This window comes from Electrona antarctica (assembly GCF_951216825.1).
Source record: "Electrona antarctica genome assembly, chromosome: 22".
NCBI lineage: Eukaryota > Metazoa > Chordata > Actinopteri > Myctophiformes > Myctophidae > Electrona > Electrona antarctica.
In genome coordinates, this window is record NC_136805.1 from 16,557,895 (window position 1) to 16,583,253 (window position 25,359).

The 25,359-nt window shown below is 41.8% G+C and overlaps 1 protein-coding gene across 2 annotated transcripts; it reads right to left on the reverse strand.

The window, feature by feature from the left end:
• Positions 1-655: 655 nt before the first annotated feature.
• On the reverse strand, positions 656-25,012 carry eef2k (eukaryotic elongation factor 2 kinase). Of its 2 annotated transcripts, XM_079492630.1 has the most exons (20): positions 24,701-25,012; positions 22,329-22,594; positions 21,556-21,609; positions 19,089-19,189; positions 15,737-15,797; positions 14,912-14,949; positions 11,969-12,140; positions 11,279-11,428; positions 10,304-10,436; positions 9,811-9,938; positions 9,491-9,701; positions 9,151-9,218; positions 8,526-8,603; positions 7,537-7,593; positions 4,869-5,000; positions 4,258-4,446; positions 3,593-3,717; positions 2,683-2,861; positions 1,736-2,222; positions 656-1,652 (listed from the first exon to the last, which is right to left on the reverse strand). In XM_079492630.1, exons 2-19 carry the CDS (start codon positions 22,569-22,571, stop codon positions 2,107-2,109), a joined length of 2,235 nt encoding a protein of 744 aa, XP_079348756.1. In that variant the 5' UTR covers positions 22,572-22,594; positions 24,701-25,012; the 3' UTR covers positions 656-1,652; positions 1,736-2,106. The 2 variants fall into 2 exon arrangements, with proteins under 2 accessions (XP_079348756.1, XP_079348757.1); XM_079492631.1 differs by lacking the exon at positions 7,537-7,593.
• Positions 25,013-25,359: the final 347 nt, after the last annotated feature.

Below are 25,359 nucleotides of genomic sequence, written 5' to 3' on the forward strand. Positions count from 1 at the left end.
GAAACTCAAGCATAATACATGGATACATGACAGTTATAATCACCATAGTTCTTTCAGTGGCCATCTGCTGTTTACAGTGTGAGGTATAGGGAAATAGATTTCACTTTCAACACGGTCTGAGCTGCATTAGGCATTTACCACTGTCCCTATTCTGGGCCAAACATCCAGTGAAAATAGTTGATCTAATGTAAACTTCGGCAGTTATCAGCAAAGATATTTGGTGTCGAGGGAAAAAAATGGTATATCGGAAGTATATACGAAAAAAAAAAAAACATGTACTGTAACGATACCTGTAGCCAGCAGACCGAAGAATAACACCAGTATACTGGAGTCCTTCCATATACTGATGTACCACAGTAGGTACATCTCTGCTGCTACTACTCCTGTGTAAATAAAAGCAACAAGTTAGTGCATGTATTTTTATTTGTATATTTTAATGATTTTTTTCTCATGTTCCGTTTCTTTTTTATGTATTTGGACCCAACTCTGCCAATAAATATTTGATATATAATCACAGATTAAGTAACTCTTTTTTATCATACTATTAATTCATATTCATATGTATGCCCTTCCATAAAATAATTGTTTCTCTAGTTTAATCCTTTATTTAAAATGTTTAGGAAGAAATCACAAATCAACACAATTTACCAAGACGATGGAATAAAAAGTTTATTTACACCCTTTCTAAATGTAGTAACATACAAACAAAACAATGAACCATTGTGTTTTTGATTCCTTAGATATTGTTATTTAACACTTTTAGCACCAAAGCAGCATGTATGCAACATACAATTTAACCCAGGATTACACAGGCATACTGAAAGAAACAGAGGCAGAAAGATGAATTATTAGTTTTTAGCCACTGGACAATTTAATAGGCATATCTTGATTGCAAATCTTCCTACCTCAGAATGTTCTTCTTTTTACTTTTGTGTTTTTATTTTTGCTATTTCAATGTCTCACGTGTTTGAACTGCCTTTTCTTTTTAAACCTCGATGTTCTTTTTGAGAAAGGTTTCAATCAATCAAACCGTGCCGTTTATTTTGTTCGAAATATACAAAATATATTAGAAATGTTGCTGCCATGCGATGTGAAGTAGATCTGCAATGTCCTGCTATCTTTGCTACTCATCATATGACTAAGTTTATAGGCCCAACACCAAGTCATCTAAAGCCTGATTCTGAATGGTTGCATAGTAGAGATGAAAAGGGTATCTTTGAAAGAGGTCCCGCACACTGTCAGACACTTGCCAAAAAATGTTGCTCTTTATGTGGTCGACGTTTCGGTCGTTTAGACCTTCATCAGGACAGACAATGAGATTGGCAAGTGTCTGGCAGTGTGCGGGACCTCTTCTTTGTCTTTCAAAGATACCCTTTTCATCATATGCTCTATTGCCCTGCGCACCTGTCACCAGCCTTTTGAGGTGTGCATCGGCCTTTTGCTGCATAGTAGAGATAACACACACACACACACACGCAGACAGACGCAGCAGCAGAATTTGGAACAACAACAAAATAAAAAAATGTCATCAAAAATAATGTAAACGTAACATTCAGGGTGGAATCCTGAATCATTCAAACAAAGCCCTTTTTGACATATTGGCCTGGTTGACACAACGGTCTGTCTGGCTCTACATTCCTTGCAATAATTAGCTACAAAAAGTCATCTCTGAAACTCGACAAATAAACCCCCCCCCCCCCCCCCCACACACACACACACATCTCTCAACAAAGACATGTATTTATATGCAAGGGGGTTCCACCGCGCCTCAAGCCTGTGGTAGGCCGGTCCGGTGCATCTCAGAAGCAGGACTGGTAGCATCTCAGAAGCAGGACTGGTAGCATCTCAGAAGCAGGACTGGTAGCAGGTAGAAGGAAGGCACTGGAGCATCTCAGACAGTTTGAGCCTTTTTTATTTAACAGGGTGAAAGCAACAAAATGACAACATTTCGATGTATCTGTCACATCTTCGTCAGGTCATGTCAGGACCTGACGAAGATGTGACAGATACATCAAAACGTTATCTCAAACTGTCTGAGATGCTTCAGTGCCTTCCTTCTACGTGTATTTATATATTGTAATAAAAAGATATGTATCCAGTTTGTAGTTACTCCTCCTCCTCTACTAGTGCCCAGGCCTCTTCAGCTTTCATGTAGTACTGGTTGGCCAGACGGCCTTTCATGGCCTCCATGGCCGCGTCGGCTGCCTCTGTAAACAGATCACCTGGAGGGAGGAGGAACACATGACATCATTCTAGGGGGAAATGTTCAAATGTATGCAAACCTTAGACATTTTCAGATAAAACAAAACAAAACATAATCATAATGCAATGCTTTGTGAGCTAGTATTTCTCATGTGACAAAGCACTGTATAAATGGATTAAAGCTGTGATGGTCCCCTGTGACACTTTTAGTGTGTCACTGTGTCACTAAGTCCTCCAGTGCCCCCTGCTGTGGTACCAGGCGATTGCAGGGAGCTTCCTGTAACTTCCTAAAAATCACGCTATTATTTTGATTTCTCTTTAGAAGCGTTATAATATTGTAACCGCGATGCAGCATGAAGTCAGAAATGAGCCCAGAACACCCCACGTTTTGATTCACGTTTGGCTTTGATTGACATTTTAATGCTGTACTAGTCTACTTGATCAATAAAATCTACAGTAGGCCTATCTGTATTTCCATACCTGCTTTCTGTGGGTCTGCAGTGATGCCGTGGCCTCCCTCCTGGAACATCTCTGCCAGCCTGGCCAGCAGCAAGTGGCGAGATTCTCCCTGCATGCTGTCATACTCTCCCACCTCGTCGTCCTCTGTGGTGTTTAAACCCGTCTCGTACCAGTGCACCGCCTCCTCCCAGTCTCGCTTCCTGAGGACGAAGCAGGAAGACCTTCTGAGCCACTTAAAAAAACTCTAGATGTATTTCGTTGAACGTCAATTACACTTCTAACACTGGTAGAGTGCAGGTGTTTGTTGGAACCGATGACCTGTCAAATAATGGGAACATGTATGTGTAGCACTCCTGCTTTGTCACAGGATGGGGCACTTTACTGACATTCAGTGTGGCTTCATTGGTATGTCTAAAACGAAACATACTATTCTGTATGCCAGTGGTTCTCAAACGTTTTGACTCAGGGTACCCCGGCCTGTAAATAACTTTTTCATCCACGGCAGCCCTTGAATTTCTTGAATCTTATGCCATATTACCGTATGTAAATATGCAAATCTTTCCCCCTCAGATACAGTATGTCACAAGGAAAACGTGAGAGATTGTCTGTTTCCATTATAGCATAGACTGAAAATAACTTGACGTTTAACCACTTGAACGTTCTCCAAAAACAGACTGCTATTTTTGGAGTGAGATTTGGTGTAGATTGAAAAATAACTCACCAAGCACAGTGCAACTCGGAAGTGTAGAGGGTTTAAGTGGTTAAACTGAAGTGTTACAGATACATTCCAAATATTATCAAAGTGTTCTGAGGCACCCTTGGACTTGTGTCACAACACCCACTTTGAGAAACACTGCCGTACGCACTTAAAAGAAGGTTGAAAAGTGGAATACTGATTAGTAACTATGTAGCATGTTTGTTTGTCACTGACTTGTCAACAGGGAGACCGTCTCCGGTGTCAAAGGCTCTGGCCATCAAGATCATACTTTGTCTGTCCCCAGCCTCGGCAGCCTGCAACAAGTACTTGAAGCCCTTCATCCTCCGCCCTGCGTTGTCCTGTACACACATAAACAACAGGCGCGTCCATTAACATGAAGTGTATACACATAGAGACAACATGCGTGTGCAATGCATTAACATGAAGTGTATAGACAGGGGCGGCCTTAGGGTTCGGGAGGCCCAATTCATAACGTAATATGATTTTAATAATTAATACTTTTTTTTACAGCTGGCCTGCAAGCATTATGTAGGTGCTAGCATTTATTTAGGTGCCAATACGAAAAGTGCCTTCTCCTTCCAAGGATACACAAATAAGTCGGTGTTCAAAAATGTAGTTACTGCACTTTGGCTTTGTAGGGCAGTATAGCTTGCTACTTAAACGTGAAAAGTTATTTTAAAATACATTATCGTGAACGGAAATGACGAACTGATGATAGCTTCCTGTCTTGGCTTTCGGGATATGTAGTTCCAGACTATATATAGCATTCGGAGATTGTGGAATAGCGAGGTGGAGTGGTGAGTCTTCAAATTAAGACGGACATTTGGGAGTGAGACTCTGCAACGTGGATGGGACAAAACGGCCGCGGTAGAGCTTACCTCCACCTCCATCTCTGGCAGTATGTGATGGGGCAGCTGCATGTAACACCTGCCCAGGGCTATGATGGCATCCAGCTCCCCACACATAGCAGCTCTCTCCAGATGGTACATGGCCGACTCCTGGTCCCACTGCTCGTCCTTCTCACAGAAGCGGCCCGCCTCGTGGTAACGCACCAACGCCAGGTGGACCTGGGAAACAGGTTTGAGGTTGTTCTTTATATTGTGAACAATATAAAAGGTGGAGTAAGTGATATTTTGTTTTGTTTTTCTCTCTATTTCTTTTAAGGTTAAAACTTACTGACTTTACAATAGTAATCATTGCTATAAAGATGTCTCCCATATCTCCTTAGAATGTTTATCTTGTTTTTTGTTTGTTTCATCACTTACAAGTTCACACTTGTTTACCCTGTAACCTGTATTGAATATCCTGAAATGGATAATCCGACCTGAAAATTGTAAACTCTAATTTTAGAGCTGGAGAGACCCCTGTTACTGACCAAACACTATAGTAATGATTGCTAATCAAAAGACGAATGCAATTGAATAAATTGATATAATAATTGCTAATGAACTCATGGATAGTTTTATGATGTCAGCAGGCCCTCGCTCACCTTCCCCAGGACCGACTGGCCCAGCTTCTGCTGCAGCAGATTGCACAGTCTGGTCACCTCCACGTCCACACAGGACGAACGATGGACATGAGACCGGGAAGAATGATAGAAATTCCACTTCTCCTCTGTCAGCTGCACCCAAACACATTTAGAGCACAGAGGACAACCACGGGACAGGGAAAGTCAGACTCACCACCAATGGATGAAAGATTAGAATCAACAACAAAACAGTCTTACACACACTTCACACAAAGCTGATTAATACGACTTGACAACATTCTCAACAGAAAAAAGGTCTATGTGCAACGGTTTGTTTTTCTTTTCAGTTGAAAATATGTCATATTTGTAATAATTTGCTTTTGTGTGGGTACTCCATCCAGTGTTTTAACCTCTTGAACTAGACTGGAATATTGGCTCTGTACTTGGTCTGCTCTAGTTGCCCTCTAGACCAAACGCCTTTGCCAAAAATAGCCGATCTACAAGGACACAGTTCTGTGACGTGTAGTGAGCTTCTAGATCAGAACTATTTTGGCAGAACTATTTGGTCCCCCCAGAATTGGGATACTAGGGTTCAAGTGGTTAATTGAAATTGAAATGGTTAGGGTAGTGGTTCATCAAGGGACCCTCAAAGTTCCTCCCTTGAGGGGGGTTCCAAATAGACCCATGCAGGTCTGGAATTCTGAGAGCGTACAAATTCCATTCCATTTGTACACTCAGTTATCGGGCTCTGTGAAATTAGAATGTTTGAGAACCACTGGGTTAAGGTTAGGGTTGTCAAATGTGTCAGCCTTTAGCCGAGTACTGGAGGAGTACATGCCCGTTGGCATTATGCCACACAATCATGTTTAAAAGCAGGAACAGGATCTTGGTGAGCAAGCAGTCATCAAAGCTGATTATTGTCAACATGATAATCAGGCTGTTTTTTTGTTTTTTTTAATCAAAACAGCCAAAACAGTGAGTAGAGTGATGAGAAGGAGTGGGTGAGGTAGATGGTGCATGTTTCAGGTTGCTGGGTAGACTTTAGTTTCTATGCAAATGAGAATGTAACCACTTAAAGCCGGTGTAAGTGTGATATATTTGTTTAAATAAATGCTTGCTAAAAGGTTAACGCCATATTCTGTCCTCACTGCTATAGAGTTGTTTAGTAAAAGCCTGTGGTCTCTCCGTCTCTCCTCCAGTTCTTTAGAAAACAGAAAATATCTTTTCAGGTCGGGATAACAATTTCATCCAATCATGAGAGATTTATCAGCTCCAATTTTAAGAATGTTCCAATTCGGTCTGCTTATCGTTTCATCACTTCCCAATTTCACTTGTTAATCCAGTTCTCTCTCCTGATGGGATATCCTGACCTGAAAATTGTATTTTCTATTTACTAAATTGCTGGACAGACAGGGAGACCCCTGTCACTGTACAAACACGCTGGACAGACAGGGAGACCGCTGTCACTGAACAAACACCATGGTAATGATTTATTTTGGAAAATATGGCTATTTAACACTTACACCACCCTTGAGCCCAATTAGACACATTTTGGCCTGACATGACATGCCCAGAACAGACAGCAGGGTCGTTTTCATCTGCTCACTCAAAAATAACACTTACATAAAACTGCCAGGCACTACAGTACATAACAGTGGTGATCTATAGATCGCATCACTGTATAGATTAGCGCATTTTGACTGCACCACAACACACAGCACAGCCAGAGGCCCTGATTGGTGGTTATGGGTCTCTGAGAACATAATCACCCTGTCCGTAGTGTCACAAGGAGAGTAACTCTGTAAAGTGACGATTGCATTAGATCTGCTGCGAGCAACCATCTTCCTCTACGTGAGGGAACAGAGAAAGGAAAGGAAACAGTGGTTCTCAAACCATGTGACTTGAGGGTGCCCAGTTTGCTATGCATTATTAAGCCATACTCCCAGCCACTCTGAGAGTGCACATATAACATCTGTACACTCTCAGAGTTGCAGACCCATAAGGGTACATTTGGTTCCGAATTATACATAATTTTACTGGGGATCCTCTGGAACCCCTTCAAGGACCCCTGGGCGTCCCTGGACCCATCTTTGAGAACCACTGGACTAAAAGAGGAGAATCTAGCTATGGGGAGAAACCAGTGATTAAGTGATATGGGGAGAAACAAGTGACAAAGAAACCAAGGTTATTATAGTTAACTAAAATGGCTTTTTCTGTTTAGAAAATTTGCTAAAACATACTAAAATCACAGAGAAAATGTCCTTCCCACTGAGCATTTGAAGGATTTTTAGCGGTCTAGGCTTAGATTAGACGTCGAAACAACGTTGTTTCAACAGATATAGAAAACTGCTAAAATGTGTGTGTGTGTATATATATATATATATATATATATATATATATATAGATATGTGTAGACTTTTAAAAAACGGCTAATCAACGTCTAAGCTAAGCCTAGACTGCTAAAAAAACGTATTCTTTTCAGTTTTAGCCTGGTTTTAGACGGACGTCTAATAGTGCTCATTGCTATTTTCGTCTTTGTCAATTTATTTCATACATAAGTCCAGTTATGATACTTTGGGTGGACTCAAAACTGTAATAACCTTGGAAGAAAAGACAGAGAAAGGGTGGCTTGATTAATGGTGATGATTATTTAGGGTGATGAAGGCACACTTCAGTCCTGATGGTTTACCAGTCTGACACTGTCCTCGTCCGACTCGGAATAGTGTCTGGTGTAGCGAGCACGGCCCTACGTGATGATATACAACATACATTATCAGACACCTAGTCTACAACATGCATCATCATCCAAAACCAGACTATAAAAACAGATAAATTCAAAATTCAGTCGTATGATTTTTCTTTCCTTTTTTTAAGTTAAAATCTGCATGTTTTGTTTTGTTATCGTCGTAATAAACCTACAGTATGTACAAACTGCCAACCAGTTGAAGAAAGTCGCAGACTGAGTCTTTAACCTGTGCTTTTGTGACATTTATGAGGGTTTTACGGAAGATTCACCTGAACACGTATTATTTTGCTAGTCCAATTCATATGCTCCCTGCCAAGAACGTATTTCTTTTCCCCAGTGGTGCTCACTGAACATCTTTTGACATCTTTTTGAGTTTTTTGTTTGTCCAGTCCACTTGATGGCACCATTGGCTAGCACATGGTCAACTGTGCAAGTCTCACTGGGGCTGGTACTGTAGCTGAGAAACCCGGTCTCCTCCCACCAAGCTACCACGCCGAGCCTTTTTTCACTTCCTCATATTTCTCTTTTTTTATCTGTTTTTTCAAACAGATCTTTTTCACGAAAGCACAACAAACGGCTCTCTCATTACCAACGATCCGGTGTGCGATCTTAATGAAGATGAATATTCTAAAGGTGAGTAAAATCACATGGAAGGCAATGGTGGCAAATGGAGAACAAGGGGGCATTTGGCAGTGAATGTTTAATCTTAAAATAAAATGTCTACTGTCACTGTAGGGCTTGACCTTTCCCAGCCAGGTGCAAAGTGGAAGTGTTAAGGTTACAAGCCAAGAGAAAGACATGGAGATAGGCACTACATACAGTAAATGGAGTCCATTTACTATTTATTTATCTAATCCCCAAAACATTCAGACTAGTTTTAAGCTGAGACATAGGCCTATGGGAGGAAGGGCTGAATGCCAGTATTTATTTACCCCATCAACATGGTCACTTTCATCTCCTTCACTTCTCCTCTCGCTGGGGTAGCCACTGTCTCCACCACTCTCTGACTCCTAAAGGGAAGAAAAGGAAATGTGAAAAACTAAAAGTGCTCCTCCGAGCACTTTCTTTTTGTCTTTACCAGCTCTTGTCCCTATTATATATAATAGGCCATTGTGAAAAGGGTGCCATTTCTTCTTATGCTTGATAGCAAAGTCATGATTTGAGGCATTTTGTTCAAAAAAGGTGTTTTGCAAGAGTCCACCTGCTGGTGTCGCTATGACAGGCCAATATGAAAAGGGTGGGATTTCCTCTGCCTAGTAGGAATGTGCGTGCAACATTTCATATAAATTGCACTCTGCGTTCATGATTTAAGGCATTTTGTTCAAAACGGGCCAATCCTGTAAACTTTGGAAGCCAATGTGAGCCAAATAGGATGGAATATGAAATACATACATAAATCTGCCATTTTGGAACATTCATGACAAATCTTGAAAGTGTGAGAACTGCTGATTTAGAAGGAATTTTTGTAAATCGGCCTTGGGTCTTAATGGGATGAAAAAGGTTAAATTGGTCAGATGTGGTTGGGAGGATTCAGTGTAACAGGGTGTGCTGACTCACAAGGCTGTGTTCATTGGTGCTGTCACTGCGGTGTCTCTCATGTTCTCCTATGCTACTGCAAAACAAACCTGGGAGAGGAGACAGACAGACAATACTAATCACAACAGGCAGTAGAACAGTAGAATAATTATATTTGATTCATAAATATAAATTAAAAAATATTCAACCATAGTGACAACATTATAACAGTTTTGAAATGTTTCTAAACTTTTTGACTGTAATTACATGCACAAAATAGGGATGATTAGTAACTCATTTTGCGGGACGTAAGGGCGGGACGGGGAGTCATCGGGCCGCACTTTGAGAACCGGGTACAGGTATGGATCCAGGTATGACTTACCATAAGGGGACTTGCTGTAGGAACCGGGTACCGGTATGGATCCAGGTATGGACATGTGAGGGGAGCAGGGGAAGGAGTCCCCTTCGCCGTCGTCCACAGAAGACGTCTCTGACAACGGGGACAACTGAGGCAGACGACTGCCTGAAATGGTGCGCGTACGAGGAGAGCCAACCACCTCCTCACATCCCCGAAGCACTGTCTTGGCTGACTTCTGTAGGATTGTTGGGGGGGGGGAATAAAAAAATGGTACATTTAGCTTTTTATCTTTTCATTTATATTTCAAATAGCGAATAGTAGTACTGTACGTAACAGTTGCTGACCAGCAGTTGGTTAATGCTGTCCTGCTGGTCGGCCTCTGCAGGCGAGAGGTCAAAGGGCGTTAGGCCCATGACCTTACAGATCTTATTGCACATGTGGGAGTTGAAGAACAGCGCCATGCCTCGCACACCTGAAAGATACAGAAATATCCCAGACCATTAGGGTTTCATGGACTATGCTTCTGAATTCTGTATTTTGTTGCTAGTTTGACCCATTCTAATACTCTTTAATCTCATAACGATGATTTAATTTATATCAATCGTGGCGACTGAGAACTTTAATCCATGCAAAGCTTCTCCGGCACATGTGAACTATGAGCACCAGCGAACGGCCTATATTCACAAACACTGATTCACCCCCTTTTTTAATTTCAACAAGTCTGTCCCCATTTCAATAAATGTTACTGAAAGATGAGAGAGAGAGAGAGAGAGAGAGAGAGAGAGAGAGAGAGAGAGAGAGAGAGAGAGAGAGAGAGAGAGATCAATAGAATTGTACCCAGATTTCCGTCTCCATAGTCAGTTCCTTGTTCGGTGTGGATCTGTGGGTCGGTGTACAGGTCTCCTACACCCTGGATGTCTACCACGATGAGCTGATGACCTGAGCGCTCAAACGTGAAGTGACTGAACGCCTGGGACAGAGAGGGGGGGGGGGGGGGGGGGGGGGGGGGGGGCAGAGACAGCTTGTTAGTGTCGAAGTGTCCGTGAGCAAGACACTGAACCCTTAAATATTGACCTGATGAGCAGGTCTCTGCCATCCGTGTGTGAATGGGTGAATGTAATGAACAGTGTGAAGCGCTTTGGACAAATGCACCCTTTTTATTAAAGCGCAAATAACATGCATTTTAAAACTGCTTTTCATATTTAATATCATATTGTCTATGTCCCTCAAAGTTATTTCTAATGGTTTGAGCCTCAATCACCGCTCTGATATAACCAGGCCTTGTCATTTCTTTCTGGACTGAAAGCAGTTTTAGCTGCAGTACCACAATTTCCTGAGGTGGTGGGGGCGCTGATATGCAGATTATTTAATATTTGAGTCATTATAATACTGATACTAGATAAAACCAGGCTTGTTTCCATTCCATGCCAGCTTGGAAAATCAACAATGGTGGACATTGTAAACAAAGTGGAAATGAAAATTTGGAACTGAAGACTGAAGAACAGGAGGAATTATACAAAGTAGGGTGACATTGATGACATCACGATGAGGCCAAAATCAGTTGAGCTGTTCCCGAGAGCAATTTCCATTAAAACACCTATATGATATGAAAGCCTGATTGTTCAAAATTGGTTATTTGTGGGGATAGAAAACACATATGGGAGCCCCAAAAACACATAAGAAATTGAAAAGGTTGAATTTTATGTTATAGGTCCTTTAAATTATCAATTATTTTGTACAGTCGGTTAAAAATCGATTAGTTCGACTAATTATTGCAGCCCTAAATGCTATTAATAAAATAACACTGCCTACCTGTGGGGTGAGGCGGATGTTTTCGTCTCTCACAAAGCCAGAGTTGGAGTTGTACTTGATGTACTTTCCCTCGATGTAGTGCTCCAGATGGAACATAGGCTTCCCAGGGCGGTCCTTCAACTCCACCACGCACACCTGCATGATGTCCAACTGAAAACGAGCATTTACACCAAGTGGTTCAACTATCTTTTTTTCCCCATTTCAAATGATGAGTGTACACATTGGGTTCCCAAACATTGGGTCGGGACCCATTTGTGGGTCACGGACACATTTTTATTATTATTATTATTTCAAAAGATTTTCGAAAAAACAAAAAAGCTAAACTTTTCATGAATTAAGAACAAAAATGCAAAAACAAAATGCCGGGGCGCCTGGAAGGTTGCACTACGTCCAACTGGGAAACTACCCCGTCAGGTGAAAAGAAGTGGCTTGGACTCCTCATGCATTGAAGGAAGCATGAGGTCAGCCCGGTCCTTAGGTTGGCAGAGGGAGTGTAGTGCCCAGGATTACATTAGAAAATCGACATCGGGTGAAAAACAATGGGTTACAAAAAAGTGGGCAAAAAAAAATAGGAAAAAATATATATTTTCAGTGGGCTCTGATCCAGAAAACGTTGGGAAGCACTGGAATATTGCTATGGGCCTTTTATGGGGCCTACTGGGGTCTGTCTGTGGCGAGATTGTATTATACCTGTTTAGGAGGCCTGTGGCGGTTGTATTCCTCCCCCCACAGCTTCGCTTCGTTCTGGAGTCTGACGTCTTCAAAGTACACATTTCTGTCCACTGGCTCCATGTATCTCTTGGTCACATAGTTACAGGCCGACTTCCAGTCTCTGCTGTGGGAGAAATTGGACAGCTTCTTCCTGGAGAGACGCAAAAACAAAAAGACAAGACAGGATGGTGAGCGACCTGTGATGAGAGAACGACAATTATGACCAAATCCTAGAGACTTAAAGGACCACTTCACCACTTTTCAATATCTCTTCATATAATTGGTCCTCACTAATGTTCATGATAAAACACCACAATTTTTTCCTACTCAGTCTGTGTCTCATAGGAGGGCTTTGGGCAGTTCGGACACCCGTCCACCAGTGACATCATCATTAGGCAGATTCTTTTTTAAACAAGATTTGTTTTAAAATATATTTAGATTTGTATTGGCTTCAACGATGGCTTCAACTTTTGCATTGCAACTTTTCAGGAAAAGAAAGCCTGCCGTTTCTATTAGCTTGGATTCACCATCGATGATGTCACTGGTGGACGGGTTTCTGAACTGCCCACAGCCCTCCTATGAGACACAGACTGAGTACGAAAAAATGGTGGTATTTTATCATGAACATTAGTTAGGACCAATTATATCAAGAAGTTGAAAAGTGGTGAAGTGGTCCTAACCTTTTTAACTCTTACAACTTCCTAATAAAGTTGTTTTTATTTAATTTGTCCTGTAAAGCAACTTTGAGTACCTAGAAAAGCGCTATATAAATCGTATGAATTATTATTATTATTATTTATTAGCATTAAATATGCTAATAAATTTGTCTCAAAGGTCAAAGCAGCCTTCATGATTTTGAGATGAATAATTAAATCATGATCAATTACAACTAGTACATGATCACATATACCGTGTGTGTGTGTGTGTGTGTGTGTGTGTGTGTGTGTGTGTGTGTGTGTGTGTGTGTGTGTACATAAATTATTTATGAATAAGCAAACAAGGAAATATAACATATCGGCGCTTTTAGACGAATTAGCACAAAATCACCCTTATCTCTTCCTATGCTCCTCTACTAATTGGATTCTCAAACTATCTGTCAAACCAGCTAACTCCACCCGTTTAGCCATCTTTTTCTTTTTTTTCATAAATCAGTGCTAGCGAACACACATTACATCTGTGTGTTCACTAATCTTTGCAGAGATATTATATGGACTCAGGATGCCTGAAGAAATTTGGCTTCAAAGCCTCTTTACAAGCAACTTGGTATGCAACAGAGACTGCAAGGCACGGAGAATGAACAGATCACTGGCTGTGAACTGAAGCTGATCTGCCCAGTTCGGAGGAGCTGTACACGCAACACTGCCTCAGGAAATCCCTGAGGGTCATCAAAGACCTCACCCAACCCCAAAACCGCCTGTTCACCCAGCCAGCTGCCACCATCAAGGACAAACAGTACTCCAAAAACACACACACCAGCAGTCTGGACAGCTGTTAATAAGTCACCTCAGGAGTTAGTTTGTTCTTATTAGTTTGACTTCCTTAGTTCTTAGATGGGGTTAGACTTTCCCAGAGATGGTATAGACGTTGGGGCAACCAGCCAGAGCAACATTTGGAGGGTATTTCCTCTCCCATCGCTGGGGTGGACTTTGCCAACCAAGTACAGCAGCATACTCAAGTTTTATTGTTTCAATGACAAAATGCAAATATATGCAGAGGGTGTGGAAGAGAGAGTAGCAACAGAGTACTGTAGTGTACACTCACTGTACAGTATGCACACATACATACTCCTAACCAACTTTGGAAAATGTTCGCCTAGAATGACAATACACAATATCGGCCAAACCACTTTTCACGCCCTTTTCAATAATGTTAAAAAATGGCAGATAAATATCGTTTAAACTGTTCAACATTATCTCCTATATAATAATGACATGCCCAGGTTGAAAGTGGTAAAACAATATGGACACATCGGCTCGGCTGCACGGCTGCGTCAAAAAAGGCCAAATAATGGCCAACATATTGTCCAGATCGATATATGGAGGTCGGGTTTTAATATACCGCCTGCAGTGTTCAGAAGGTTTAGTTTGCTGGGTTCATCATTCAATCAGATTCATTACCATCTTTGGCTTCATGTGAGACTGAGCCGTCAGAGACTGAGGCTGGCCTATACTCTCTGTGGGTCAGGGTGCATGTCTGAGCACGCTGTGTGGAATGTATACAGTGGTGGGAAAAGTACTCAGATTGTTTTACTTCAGATTGTTGTAAAAGTATCAATACTGGAAAAAGTCCGGGATTCAAAATACACTTGAGCAAATTACATTATATATATTTAAAATGCTTTTTACTTTAAATATGTTTTTAAAAAACAAATATGAAACAAATCTAAGAATTCCATGAATTGAAAAAATTGAAAATGGTGAAAATAGCTGATCTACAAGCTTGCAATGTGGCGCGAAGCAACATGTTGTGCGCTTGTAGATCTGCTATTTTCACTAGTTTCTTGCGTCCCGGGCAAACGTTTAATCTCTCTTTTGGTTCTCGACCTGAAATGTTTGGGAACCACTGGTGTATTACATCACACTGGTTCCCAACAAGGGGTCCGGGAACCACCAGGGATCCAATTGGATCGTTATGGGTCTGTAACTCTGAGAGTGTAACCCGGACTGGGGGCCTTCGAAATCGAAAAGATTAGATATAAAAGGATATCATTAGGTTAAGACAATAGCCCGTCTAAAAATAATAATACCATGGCCCACTTTCTGTTCCTTACAGTCAGTGTGAGAGAAACATTGGGTTAAAAAAAAGGAGATATCGCTCCACATCGTTGACAGTGCATTGAGATTATAGCCGGAACATCAGGGCAATAGCCTTTGGATATCATTAATTTCAATATTTTTAAGTAAAAAAAGAGAAGGGACTTACGTTCTGAAACACTCCCTCATGGCTCCTTTCCCAAAGATCTGTGGGAAACCAACCACACAGACCAATTTAGTCCATTGAGTTTTTTTTATCCTCGGATAAAGTTGTCTTGTTTTTCTAGCAGCCTTCAGCTAGCCTGGCAATGGCCAGACTCATAACGTGGATTCACTCACGCTGGGGAACGTGTGAGTGAGTCAATCCACGCTATGAGTCTGGCCAATACCTTGGAATAAGGCTGCACAATATATCGTTATCGTATCGTTAGAGGTATGAATATGTGCAATATCAGTATCGCAAAAAGGCAATGGTATCGCGTTATAGATATATCGTCGATATATCGTCCACTTCTAAAACCAGCAACATCCCTCGGTTTTAGCCTCGGAAAATTTACCTCAGTTTCTCCCTCTTTACTTTACTTTATTTGTTTATTTAGATGGGACAATGCATATAAAATGCAATGTAAATACACCGGATTTAGCCATATGCTAATTTCCATCCGCAGTCCCCACATAAAAACATAAGTTACAAAGTACAGTACCTTACATTAGGAAACAAAGCATTTGAAAGCATACAGTACACACAAGGAAAGTACAAAGGTGTAAAGTGCATCTATATAATTATATAGTTCATGCTCCTGTTGCTGTGTGCCCTGGTCCAGTGCATTAGTGAACTCACGAACACACTTTTTTAAAATAATTTAGTTTAGTTTTCAATTTTGCAACACTTAAAATATAGAATATGACATTTTAACGGTAATATTGAATCGATATCACAATATTTGGCATAAATACAGAGATGTGAAATTTTGTCCATATCGTGCAGCCCTACCTTGGAAGACATCTTGATGTGAACCTCATCTTCAGACCACTCCCCAGTGATGGCATTGTACCTGAGAAGGACAACAGGAATTGATTGATTGTATACATTATAACAGTTTGCATGGGCAAGCACAGCAAAGTACAGTACAATACAAGGTCTGCTAAAAGGATTTATCCAAGAAAGCTATGGCTTGTTTCCATTCATTGAAAGGAAGGAAACCAAGTCAATGAAACATTAACTGGATGTATGCTGTTTGTTATTTTAACCACTAAGACCTAATGCTGCATTCACATGGGATCAGGAAAGCAGTAGACGGCAAACGGCACCTCCTGCTGGACGGCACGGAACGGTAAAAAGATTAAATATTTTAACATTGATTCCATCTGCAGTCGCCGGTTCTGGCTGCCAGGCTGCCATGCCGTCCTGTTCCGTTTACCGTCCTGCTCCCGTCCAAATTACTTCCGGTTTGCAGTCTACCGCTTGCCTGATCCCATTTGAATGCAGCATAAGGCCGATTCTAAAACAGTTTTGTAAAAAAAAATACATATGTTGCTATATCAGTGGTTCTCAAACTTTTTTCATGTCAAGGACCCCCAAAATTGTATTTGGCCGATCTTTTTGAAAAAAAGATGGGGGAAATGGTAAATATATAAATGGAAAAGAGGAGAGTTATGAAATTATATGAAGAGGTTAAAGGTTACCCCCCCGTTGAAACATTTGCACAAATGCAGATTTGCAAGCTCGTATCGCTGCACAAAGTGACATGCTACAAGCTTGTATATCTGCTGTTTTTCAATAGCCAAAGTATAAACCCAGTGGTTCTCAAAGTGGGGGGCGGCTGGGGACCCACGGGGGGTCATCGAAGGGGTTCCAGTAAAATAACCAATCTACAACCTTGAGGTATTTTGTTGTCACTGCAGCACATTGTTAAAATTGTCGTCTGCATTTAACCCGTCCTAACTATTATTAGCAGTGAGGAAGTGCCTTTAATACAGCCCCCGGGGAGCAGTTTATGGGTTATGTGTCTTGCTCGGGAACACTTGGTCACATAGACCGGCGGGAACTTTCATTTTCCCTTACTCTACCCATTCAGATACTATAGCCGCCCCCTGCCGACATGCACACACTGTCTGTGTTTGTCTTCAGCCCCTCTCTGTCTACACTAGGCTCTGTCAGTTTCTAGGGTCCCACATGTGAACGTGGCTCCAATGTAGATCTGACTTCATGTGTCATTTATGACTTTTGTCGTGTAAAAGACATATATGGCGCCCTGCATTATAACAATTTAAGTTTTTTTATTATTTAAAAAAGTATAAAACATTATATGAAAAAAAAACAATAGTTCTGTGGCCTACTGGCAGTGTACAGTGTACACAAGACATTAATAAGCACTGATCGGTCCAACGGTTTGCGAGTTTAGCTCCACGCACTCTAATTATATAATCAAAACACACCCGTCACGTAACTGAAGGCTGGTTGACTCTATAAGTGGATCATGTTTTACGTCACAGTGAAGACCCCATGACCCTGCTGTCTGTGCAACAAACAGCAACACAGCGATTTCAACTCTATTACATTACTGACCTTTTTCAATTGCCCTACATTCTCCCCTACATGGGAGAATTTAGAAAACGGGCCTGGCACAGCCTGGCTCCAACCCTGAATCGCTAGCCACGCCCATCACCAAAAACATGTTCTGGCGGAAACAAAATGAAAATTCAGGCTGAGTGTCAGGCTAGGCCTGGCAGGTATTCAGACTTGAATACCTAAGGTTTTTTGACCCCAGGGGTCAACTGGGGACAGGGAGGAACTCCTTATGGTCAGCACACTCTAGGGAGGATTATCACAACAAAACAAAACAAAAGTGATATTTGAATTAAGTGAAATCACTGAATATAAAGATCTAATAAGGGTCCATTTGGTTACCAACTCTACATCATTTAGCTGGGTAGTGGGACCATCTGGAACCCCCTCAGGGACCACTGGTGGTCCTCGGACCATTGGTTGAAAATCACACACGATATGTCTGGGATCAGTGTGTCAATATCTGACTTGCCTCTGAGATATCTTGAGTTAATGATTATTGTCATTGCATAGGCAGGTGCCATTTTTCCCAGTCAAAACAAAAAGGTAGGGCCCGACCGATCGGTTTGGCCCATATATCATTACACAACACAGATCAGCTATTCTTGAGATTTTTGAAATAGGGCTTCCAAAACACACACACACCACACACCACACACACACACACACACACACTCCTAGCCTCTCCAGAACACTGTGTGTACTGTGTACCGGAACACTGTGTACCGGTGTCTGTCACTCTGACACTCTGTGAATCTCTTCATACAACAGGGAGCTCGGTGGAGGGGATGGCACAATGCCAGCGGGGGAAAACGGTATAGATACAGTACAGTTACATGAGGAGGAGAACAACAGGCAGCACATTCCAAACCACATCTGCTCTGCGGTCTCGTCCAGTGGCTGTTATGTAAGAACCACATGGATGCCCGCCCGGTGAGTCACTACACAAACAGGGAAAAACGCTGGCTGTGCACAGGCAGGCAAAGGAATTCTCATCCCGTTTCATTCCTGATAATACTGTGCAGTAGTTTGACCATAACCACTGGTTTCAAAACAGTGGGCCACAACGCGGCTATTGTCTCCATTTTAAAAATAGGACATAATAATGTGTTTTTGTAAGTTTGGGTACCGGGGAGTGGGGACACATGAAAATGTATCTTTTGGGTGTTGAGCTGAGTGAAAAGTCTTGGCTGTTATGTTGCTAATCTTCTTTGTTCTTGTTAACTTAATGTAGCTTGGCATGCAGCCCTCATTGGGAACGCAGTGTACCACACAGAGGGAGAGATAGTAATAGTCTGGCCCTGTCAATGGGCCACAGTGTCAGTATGCCATGCAGAAAGGGGCAAATGTTTGTCAACAGTAAGGGTCAGCGTCAGTGATACTGACCTACATAGGATTTGAAAAGCCAATGGTGCCTCGATAAAGGATAAATATTGATCTGCAAATGCCAACAAAGGCTAATAATACCTTAATACACGATTCCCAACCTGTGGGCCGGGGAGCACTAGAAACTATCAAATTATTGGCTCAGGACAAGACATCTCTGAGTGGCCAAACTGGCCATGGTAAGAAAAAGATATTATCTCTTCCGTCCGGACGAGATATTATCTTGTCCGGACGAGATAATATATTGTACAAGATATTATGTCGTCTGGACAAAATAATATCTCGTCCGGACAAGATAATATCTCGTCCGAACTTGTGGGGTGTTATCGTTTCGCAGATCGTTTCGCAGATCCACATTATGTTATAATACCCATTACGGTAGTTATAATACCTGTAGCGAGTGCAGGCCTCTGTTTTATTCTCTTCCAGATGAAACTCTGTCCAGGGGTCAGGCATTGTCTTGGCCTTCTCAATGGCTGTTTTCCATCGTGCCTGTGAGTGACCACAGAGAAACATATCAGTCAACAGACCTCAGATCGGGAGCAGTAGCCTACAGCGCAGATAATCAAGATTTGAATGAACTTTTGAACAAAAACAACAACAGGAAATTACAGCCTGCCTCATCTCTGAGGCGCATGCAGAAAATAGAAAATAGCAAACATGATTAAGAAGATTCGAAGAAAAAATATGAAGAGATTGTGAAATAATACATGAGTATCAAGCTAGGGAGGAAGCTACAATGCTATAATGGCCGCCAGGATTAATTAATCTATTGATTGTGCATTGCCAAGGTTTTCCGCTTGCAACCCTTATTTTCAAGAGCCAAATATCCGTAACCGGGTGTTACGATGACATAATGCTGTGTGTGGTGTCTTGACCGGTTGTTGGTCTCTCGCTCGGTGCATAAAAAACCCCGACCGCGAGTATCACAGCGCCTGCTGTCGGCCGTTGAAAAACCTTGTTTTCACCAGAAACGACATTCATTGCGCCAATTTGGAGATACAGGCCATTGAAAGCAGCACATAGAATGCAAGTGGATGCGCACGCATCTTCAAAATGGCCACGGCCACTGTCCCACTTACACTGTTATGCTAACGAGCGGCAGCTAACGATTCGAACGGCTCAAAACATGGATTAAGGAATATAAATCCTAGAAAACGTAGGCTACGGTTCTGACAGGGGCTGCCAGACAAAAGTAATTCTACGCTTACTACGTTTCTGGCGGGCTCTGTGTTAAGTTACACATCAGCTACACTCACTCAGGGTTTCTGCAAGTCAGATTTAAGACTGCCACTCAAAATATAGCAGACAATGACATGTGGGCTCGATTTTGTCCCAATATTTAATTAACTATTTAATTAGTTAACCAAAAGGGTTGAAAACAATACAAACTTGCCCTACATTTTAAATGTGGCTTGGAATTAATTGTGGTACAGTATATGCAATATTTGGGAGTCAAACAAGGGCCTTCATTTCATAATGACAATATCAATTACTACAGGCGGTAGCTGAATTTGATTCCATCTAGTGCATGACTGCATGGACGTTACGCAGACCTTTTAGGAACTAATCCTGATCCAAGTGTGACCTACAGTAGCACTAGTAACCTTACCCTAACCCTGCCCTTTATGCAACACCACTACTCTCTCTGATGTGATTGGTTGCCTCTCCTACTTGAAATTCTAGTACAAGTTATTTTTAGAGGGAACTATTTACATGTGAGATACACGGAGGAGGTGTGTGTTTTGGGTTGGGGAGACAACTAGGATACATGTGAGATACACAGAGGAGGTGTGTGTTTTGGGTTGGGGAGACAACTAGGATACATGTGAGATACACAGAGGAGGTGTGTGTTTTGGGTTGGGGAGACAACTAGGATACATGTGAGATACACGGAGGAGGTGTGTGTTTTGGGGAGACAACTAGGACTGTAGGACATCATCTCAGTTTGCTCAGATTTCACACGACAGTGTACAGTACAGTACGTGATCCTTCCATCCCTATCCCATGAAGAAACACCATCTCTTCATCATCACATCTTGTGATCCAGATTTAGGGATGGGAATTATCGATTCATTCATTCATTGATAATTGATACATTTTGATAACCTTATCGATTGATTAACCGGTTAATTGATAAGCGGCATTTTTGTAAAAAAAAATCGGAGAATCTTAATTTCCCTCAATGTCTAACATAAAAATCTACATTTCAGCGGATAATATCAGCTATTATCATCCCTAATCCAGATTAACTTTCCTTGGTAAAATCAATCAAGGAAAGTGTGGTGTATATAGTATGTTATTGAATTATTGTTTCCACAACAGGCGTGGGTATTTTAAACTTTGATTATTAAGCTGCCAAAAACAATAATGGTACTCATTTTTACAGCCGTTTCATTAGTGTAGGACAGTTACAGGAGAAACAAAAAGTAAAACAGTGCGCTGCAAACAAAAGCTAAGGAAGTAAAGGGAAAAGAAATAACCAGAGAGGTTGAAAAAAAAGGAGGGAATTAATGTTAGCCTGGAAAAGAACTACAGCTAGCCAGAAGTATAGGAAGAGAACTACAGCTAGCCAGAAGTATAGGAAGTACAGGAATAGTCTTGGTAGGCTGGACAACCCGTAGCCCTGCACTTCCGGTTAGACACTTTCGGCAGCAGTTCTTTATCTCCTCATGAGCTGGAGATCATAAGGTCGGAATGAGGTTAAATTAAAGGTAAAAGAATGTGCGAAAAGGGGAAACAATATGCTTAAAGGAATAAAGTGTTAAAAGGGAAAACAATGGTAGAAGGACAGAGGGCGGTGGAGGTGGTTATTGCTGAAGGCGGTCGGTAGATAGAATGTGTCGTTTGTAACATACCCGAGCTTGTTCAGATACGTGTGACCGAGGCTCCATCACTGTTTCAGTATCATTCTACGTAGAGGTAAAGAAACCGACTGATTGTCAACATAACATTTGTGCTCCAGTATAAAAGTTGACATTGAATGCAAATGATGTTTTTTTTATTATTTGATAATGCAAATGACAAATACATTGGTCATTGTTATTAGCTGATATTGGGCGTGGGTGTGATGTGTGTATCTTTGGATTATGTGTCCTGCTGAGAGTTTATGTTTCTCATTGTTTGTTGTGCTGTATGCTTTAATTGTCAAATGGGACTGAAGCTGGAATTAACTATAAACCTCTGGCACAGTACTTCACACAGGACACAAGTTATCGAGGTCTTCTTTTGACAATACAACTGCAACATATCTCTCGATGTTCTTCTCTTTCTCATCCTCTTCTTCCAACCATTCATCGCAAGTAAGTCCACCAAATAAATCAAAATTAACAATATACCGGTAATCAATTTCTGAACGGGGCAGGCTACTGGCTATTTGTTGTTTTTGGGTTTCCCTCCAGTAGGCTAGGACAGCGCGACACAGGCGCACAGCTGTTCCATATAACCAGGTGCGGACTGCAGTGCGGAGTGATTTATTTAATGTGATTAGGCCCAGGGCTGGGAGTTCCATCATGCTGGTTTGAAGCACAGGTAGATGGCTATTTCAACCAATCAGATTGCTTTATGATCCTTCGTCGGAACTACCTGTTAATGTATAATTGACAATATCGATGTTGAAGCCGTGGCTCACCTGGAAAGTAAAGCTGCTCTTTGGGAGGGAGCTGGACAGGGATTTGGAGAGAACCAGTGACTTCAGATAGTCACAGATCCCTTTGGAGGGGTCGCCGACGATGGGACAGATGACGTAGTCTTCGTCGTCGTCCTCGCTGACAGAAACGCTCCGCTGCGTAGACACCACGGCGGTTCTGCGAGGAGCAGGGTGGGCCCGCTTGGTGCTGAGCTCCTCCATGTCGAACATCATCTCATGATCCATGTTGGCAGGGGGTTCTGGTGTCACTGCAGTTTGAGGAAGAATTGTGTGTCAGAATTATACTTTTCGACCTTCACTTTTACCTTATATAAATGATACGATATTTTGCATGTAATAACTTAAGAGTCAATATGTCTTCGCTTAGACAAAACAGCTATTGTTTTAGTACAGCTCGTCAACTACTGTAGTACAGCTTGTCCTAGTGACACTAGGGTATAAGTTAAGTAACGTCTGATCCCTGTGTTTATTGACCGTGCTACCTTGCCGGCGATCTGTGTACTGTGTACTCCTAATGTAATTAAAGCACAACCGTCACCAGACTCACCACCACCTTTATATAAGTGTCTCTGACTCCTCTTGCAAAGTCATCAATTACTGACTGAACCAGAAGTCCATGACACATTCTGTACCAATCAGGATGTCTAGGCAAACGAAGCCGGAGTGTATTTCTAACATGTGAAGTATATTAATTAACACATGAGCCTGAGGATTGACTGTTGAGGGTATGCACATGCATAAAGTCAGTGGCAAATCGAGCAGCAAAGTGAGAGACAATGTGAGTTTAATGTTGTTTATTGCAATCACATTGCTGTTTGGATGTATGGGCTGTCAGTGTTTTTTGCCACTCAGTAGGCGTTCCCACGTAACTTCCAGGTATGAGGATGATGTCATGCGACATGCGCATAACCTCTATACGGCTTAAGTGGTGAACATGTCCGAAAAACATGTGTGTACATGGCATGCATGGGTTATGCCTGGTCATGGGTCTCACTCTAAGGCAGCTTTGTCAGAAGTAAGAAATCCAAGGGGGGCTCCAAGAAAAAAGGTTTGGAAACAGTGATCATAACAATGAAACCAGGCCAGATATTCCAATTGAAAGAACATGTCATCATCATGAGGTCAATAATGAATGACACCATTGACACCTTCCAACATGTGGCACTAAGATTACACACAATGCACTCAACAATGGAAATAAGCTTGCTTATTTGTGTTTTAATATTTTTGATGGATTATATACAAATATTATGTTCATGTATATGCATTTGTCAATAAAGACGTTGATCAAATCAATCAATCAATCCATCATGAGAGCTAGGATTTACCAGTATAAAGAAATAAGTGGCTCTTAACCTTAGTCTAGTACAGACCTTCAAAGGTCCACTTGGTTCCTATTCCTAAGTATCATTCACATAGCTGGGCATCCCCTGGAACCCCATCAAGGCCCCCTGGGGGTCCCTGGACCTCACTCACATTGACCCCTTTTCCACCGGACCGGTGGGCTATCCCTGGAACCCCATCAAGGACCCCTGGGGGACCCTGGACCGCACATTGACCCCTTTTCCACCGCCAATGGGAACCAACCGGTGGAAAAGGGTCATTGGGAACCAACCGGTGGAAAAGGGGTCATTGGGAACCAGTGCTTCTAGTCTAGATATGAACGTGACAGACATGTGGCTGGCCTGGCTGCAGCTAAGGTGCAATAAGCCAAGGGAGGGGATTGCCAAGAGACAGGAGAGCCATACTGTAAGTAAGTAAACATCAGTTTCAAGTTCATGGGGGTGTGGTAGGGGGTGTGGTTGCTAGGCTCATGTGTTTCTGTGCCAGAAGCATGGGGGCGGGTCTTAGAGGAAGCAGATCACCCCAAGAATACAAATATTATTGTTCAAATCTCTGAAATTATTTGGTGGTCATATTATTAACAGCCCTATAGGCAAATCCATCGATTAGTGAACGCACGGTAAAAATGTCGAGTGATTAGTATTACATTATAATATTCACAGGCCCAGAAGAATGAATGGTTGAATGCCCATGCATGCTTATGCATGCAGCCAGGAATCTGATTTTATCGTTCATGTTTTAACTGTTTATAACAAAACAAGTCTTAAAAGACTCTGCAGCATAAATGAACCATGAACACAAACGTATCTAAACAATGTGTTATTATAATTGTGAAATGGAAATGTGCATGATGTGCACGTTCAAACATGTGGATATTTCAGAACATAAAGACTATACCGCCGCAATACAAATGCATGATGAGTAAGTTCCAACTGCACAATGTAATGCATATGTCACTTATGTTATCCAATATGCAATTAACAAATAAAAGAACATCCAGTTCCACTCACCTTAACTTGACAGCTGTTGATTATTTTATTTATTTTCCGTTTGCCTTTAGATGACGGAAGTATATAGTTTATAATGAGCTCCACTGTCTGCAGTACAAAGTCTCCAAACAAGTCCGAGGCACCCCGTGTGGACTGTGGGTCCACTCCTGGTTCTGGTTCGATCCTCCCAGCAGAACACAGAGGTTCGAGACAAGGCAGTCTGCAGTGCCAACAACAAGCCACTGCAAGGCAAGGCAAGCACACACACGCCACGCACGCGTACGCACGGCACCATGAACGTATGATCGCCCCGCACGTACCGTCTTCAGCCCCCCCGCGGTGTGTGTGTGTGTGTGTGTGTTATTTTTAGCAAATTTATAAAGCTAGAAAATATAAGACTTCCGGTGGACGATCTATTCAAAATAAGAGTAAGCCTACCCTCTAGTAAACTGAATCCTATTTTAAGATTCTGCCAGGTACCAAGAAAAAAAAATGTCCCAAGGGGTTCATTTGTAACCCTTTCTTACCCTACCTAAATATGCAAATGAAGAGACAAGAGAAAACAGCATACTTATTGACATACAGGGACAAATTGTTTCCATACAATTAGGACCCAAGGAATAAAAAAAAAAGAGGTTATTATGAAGATTCAAGCACATCTTGACTCAAAACACCCCAAA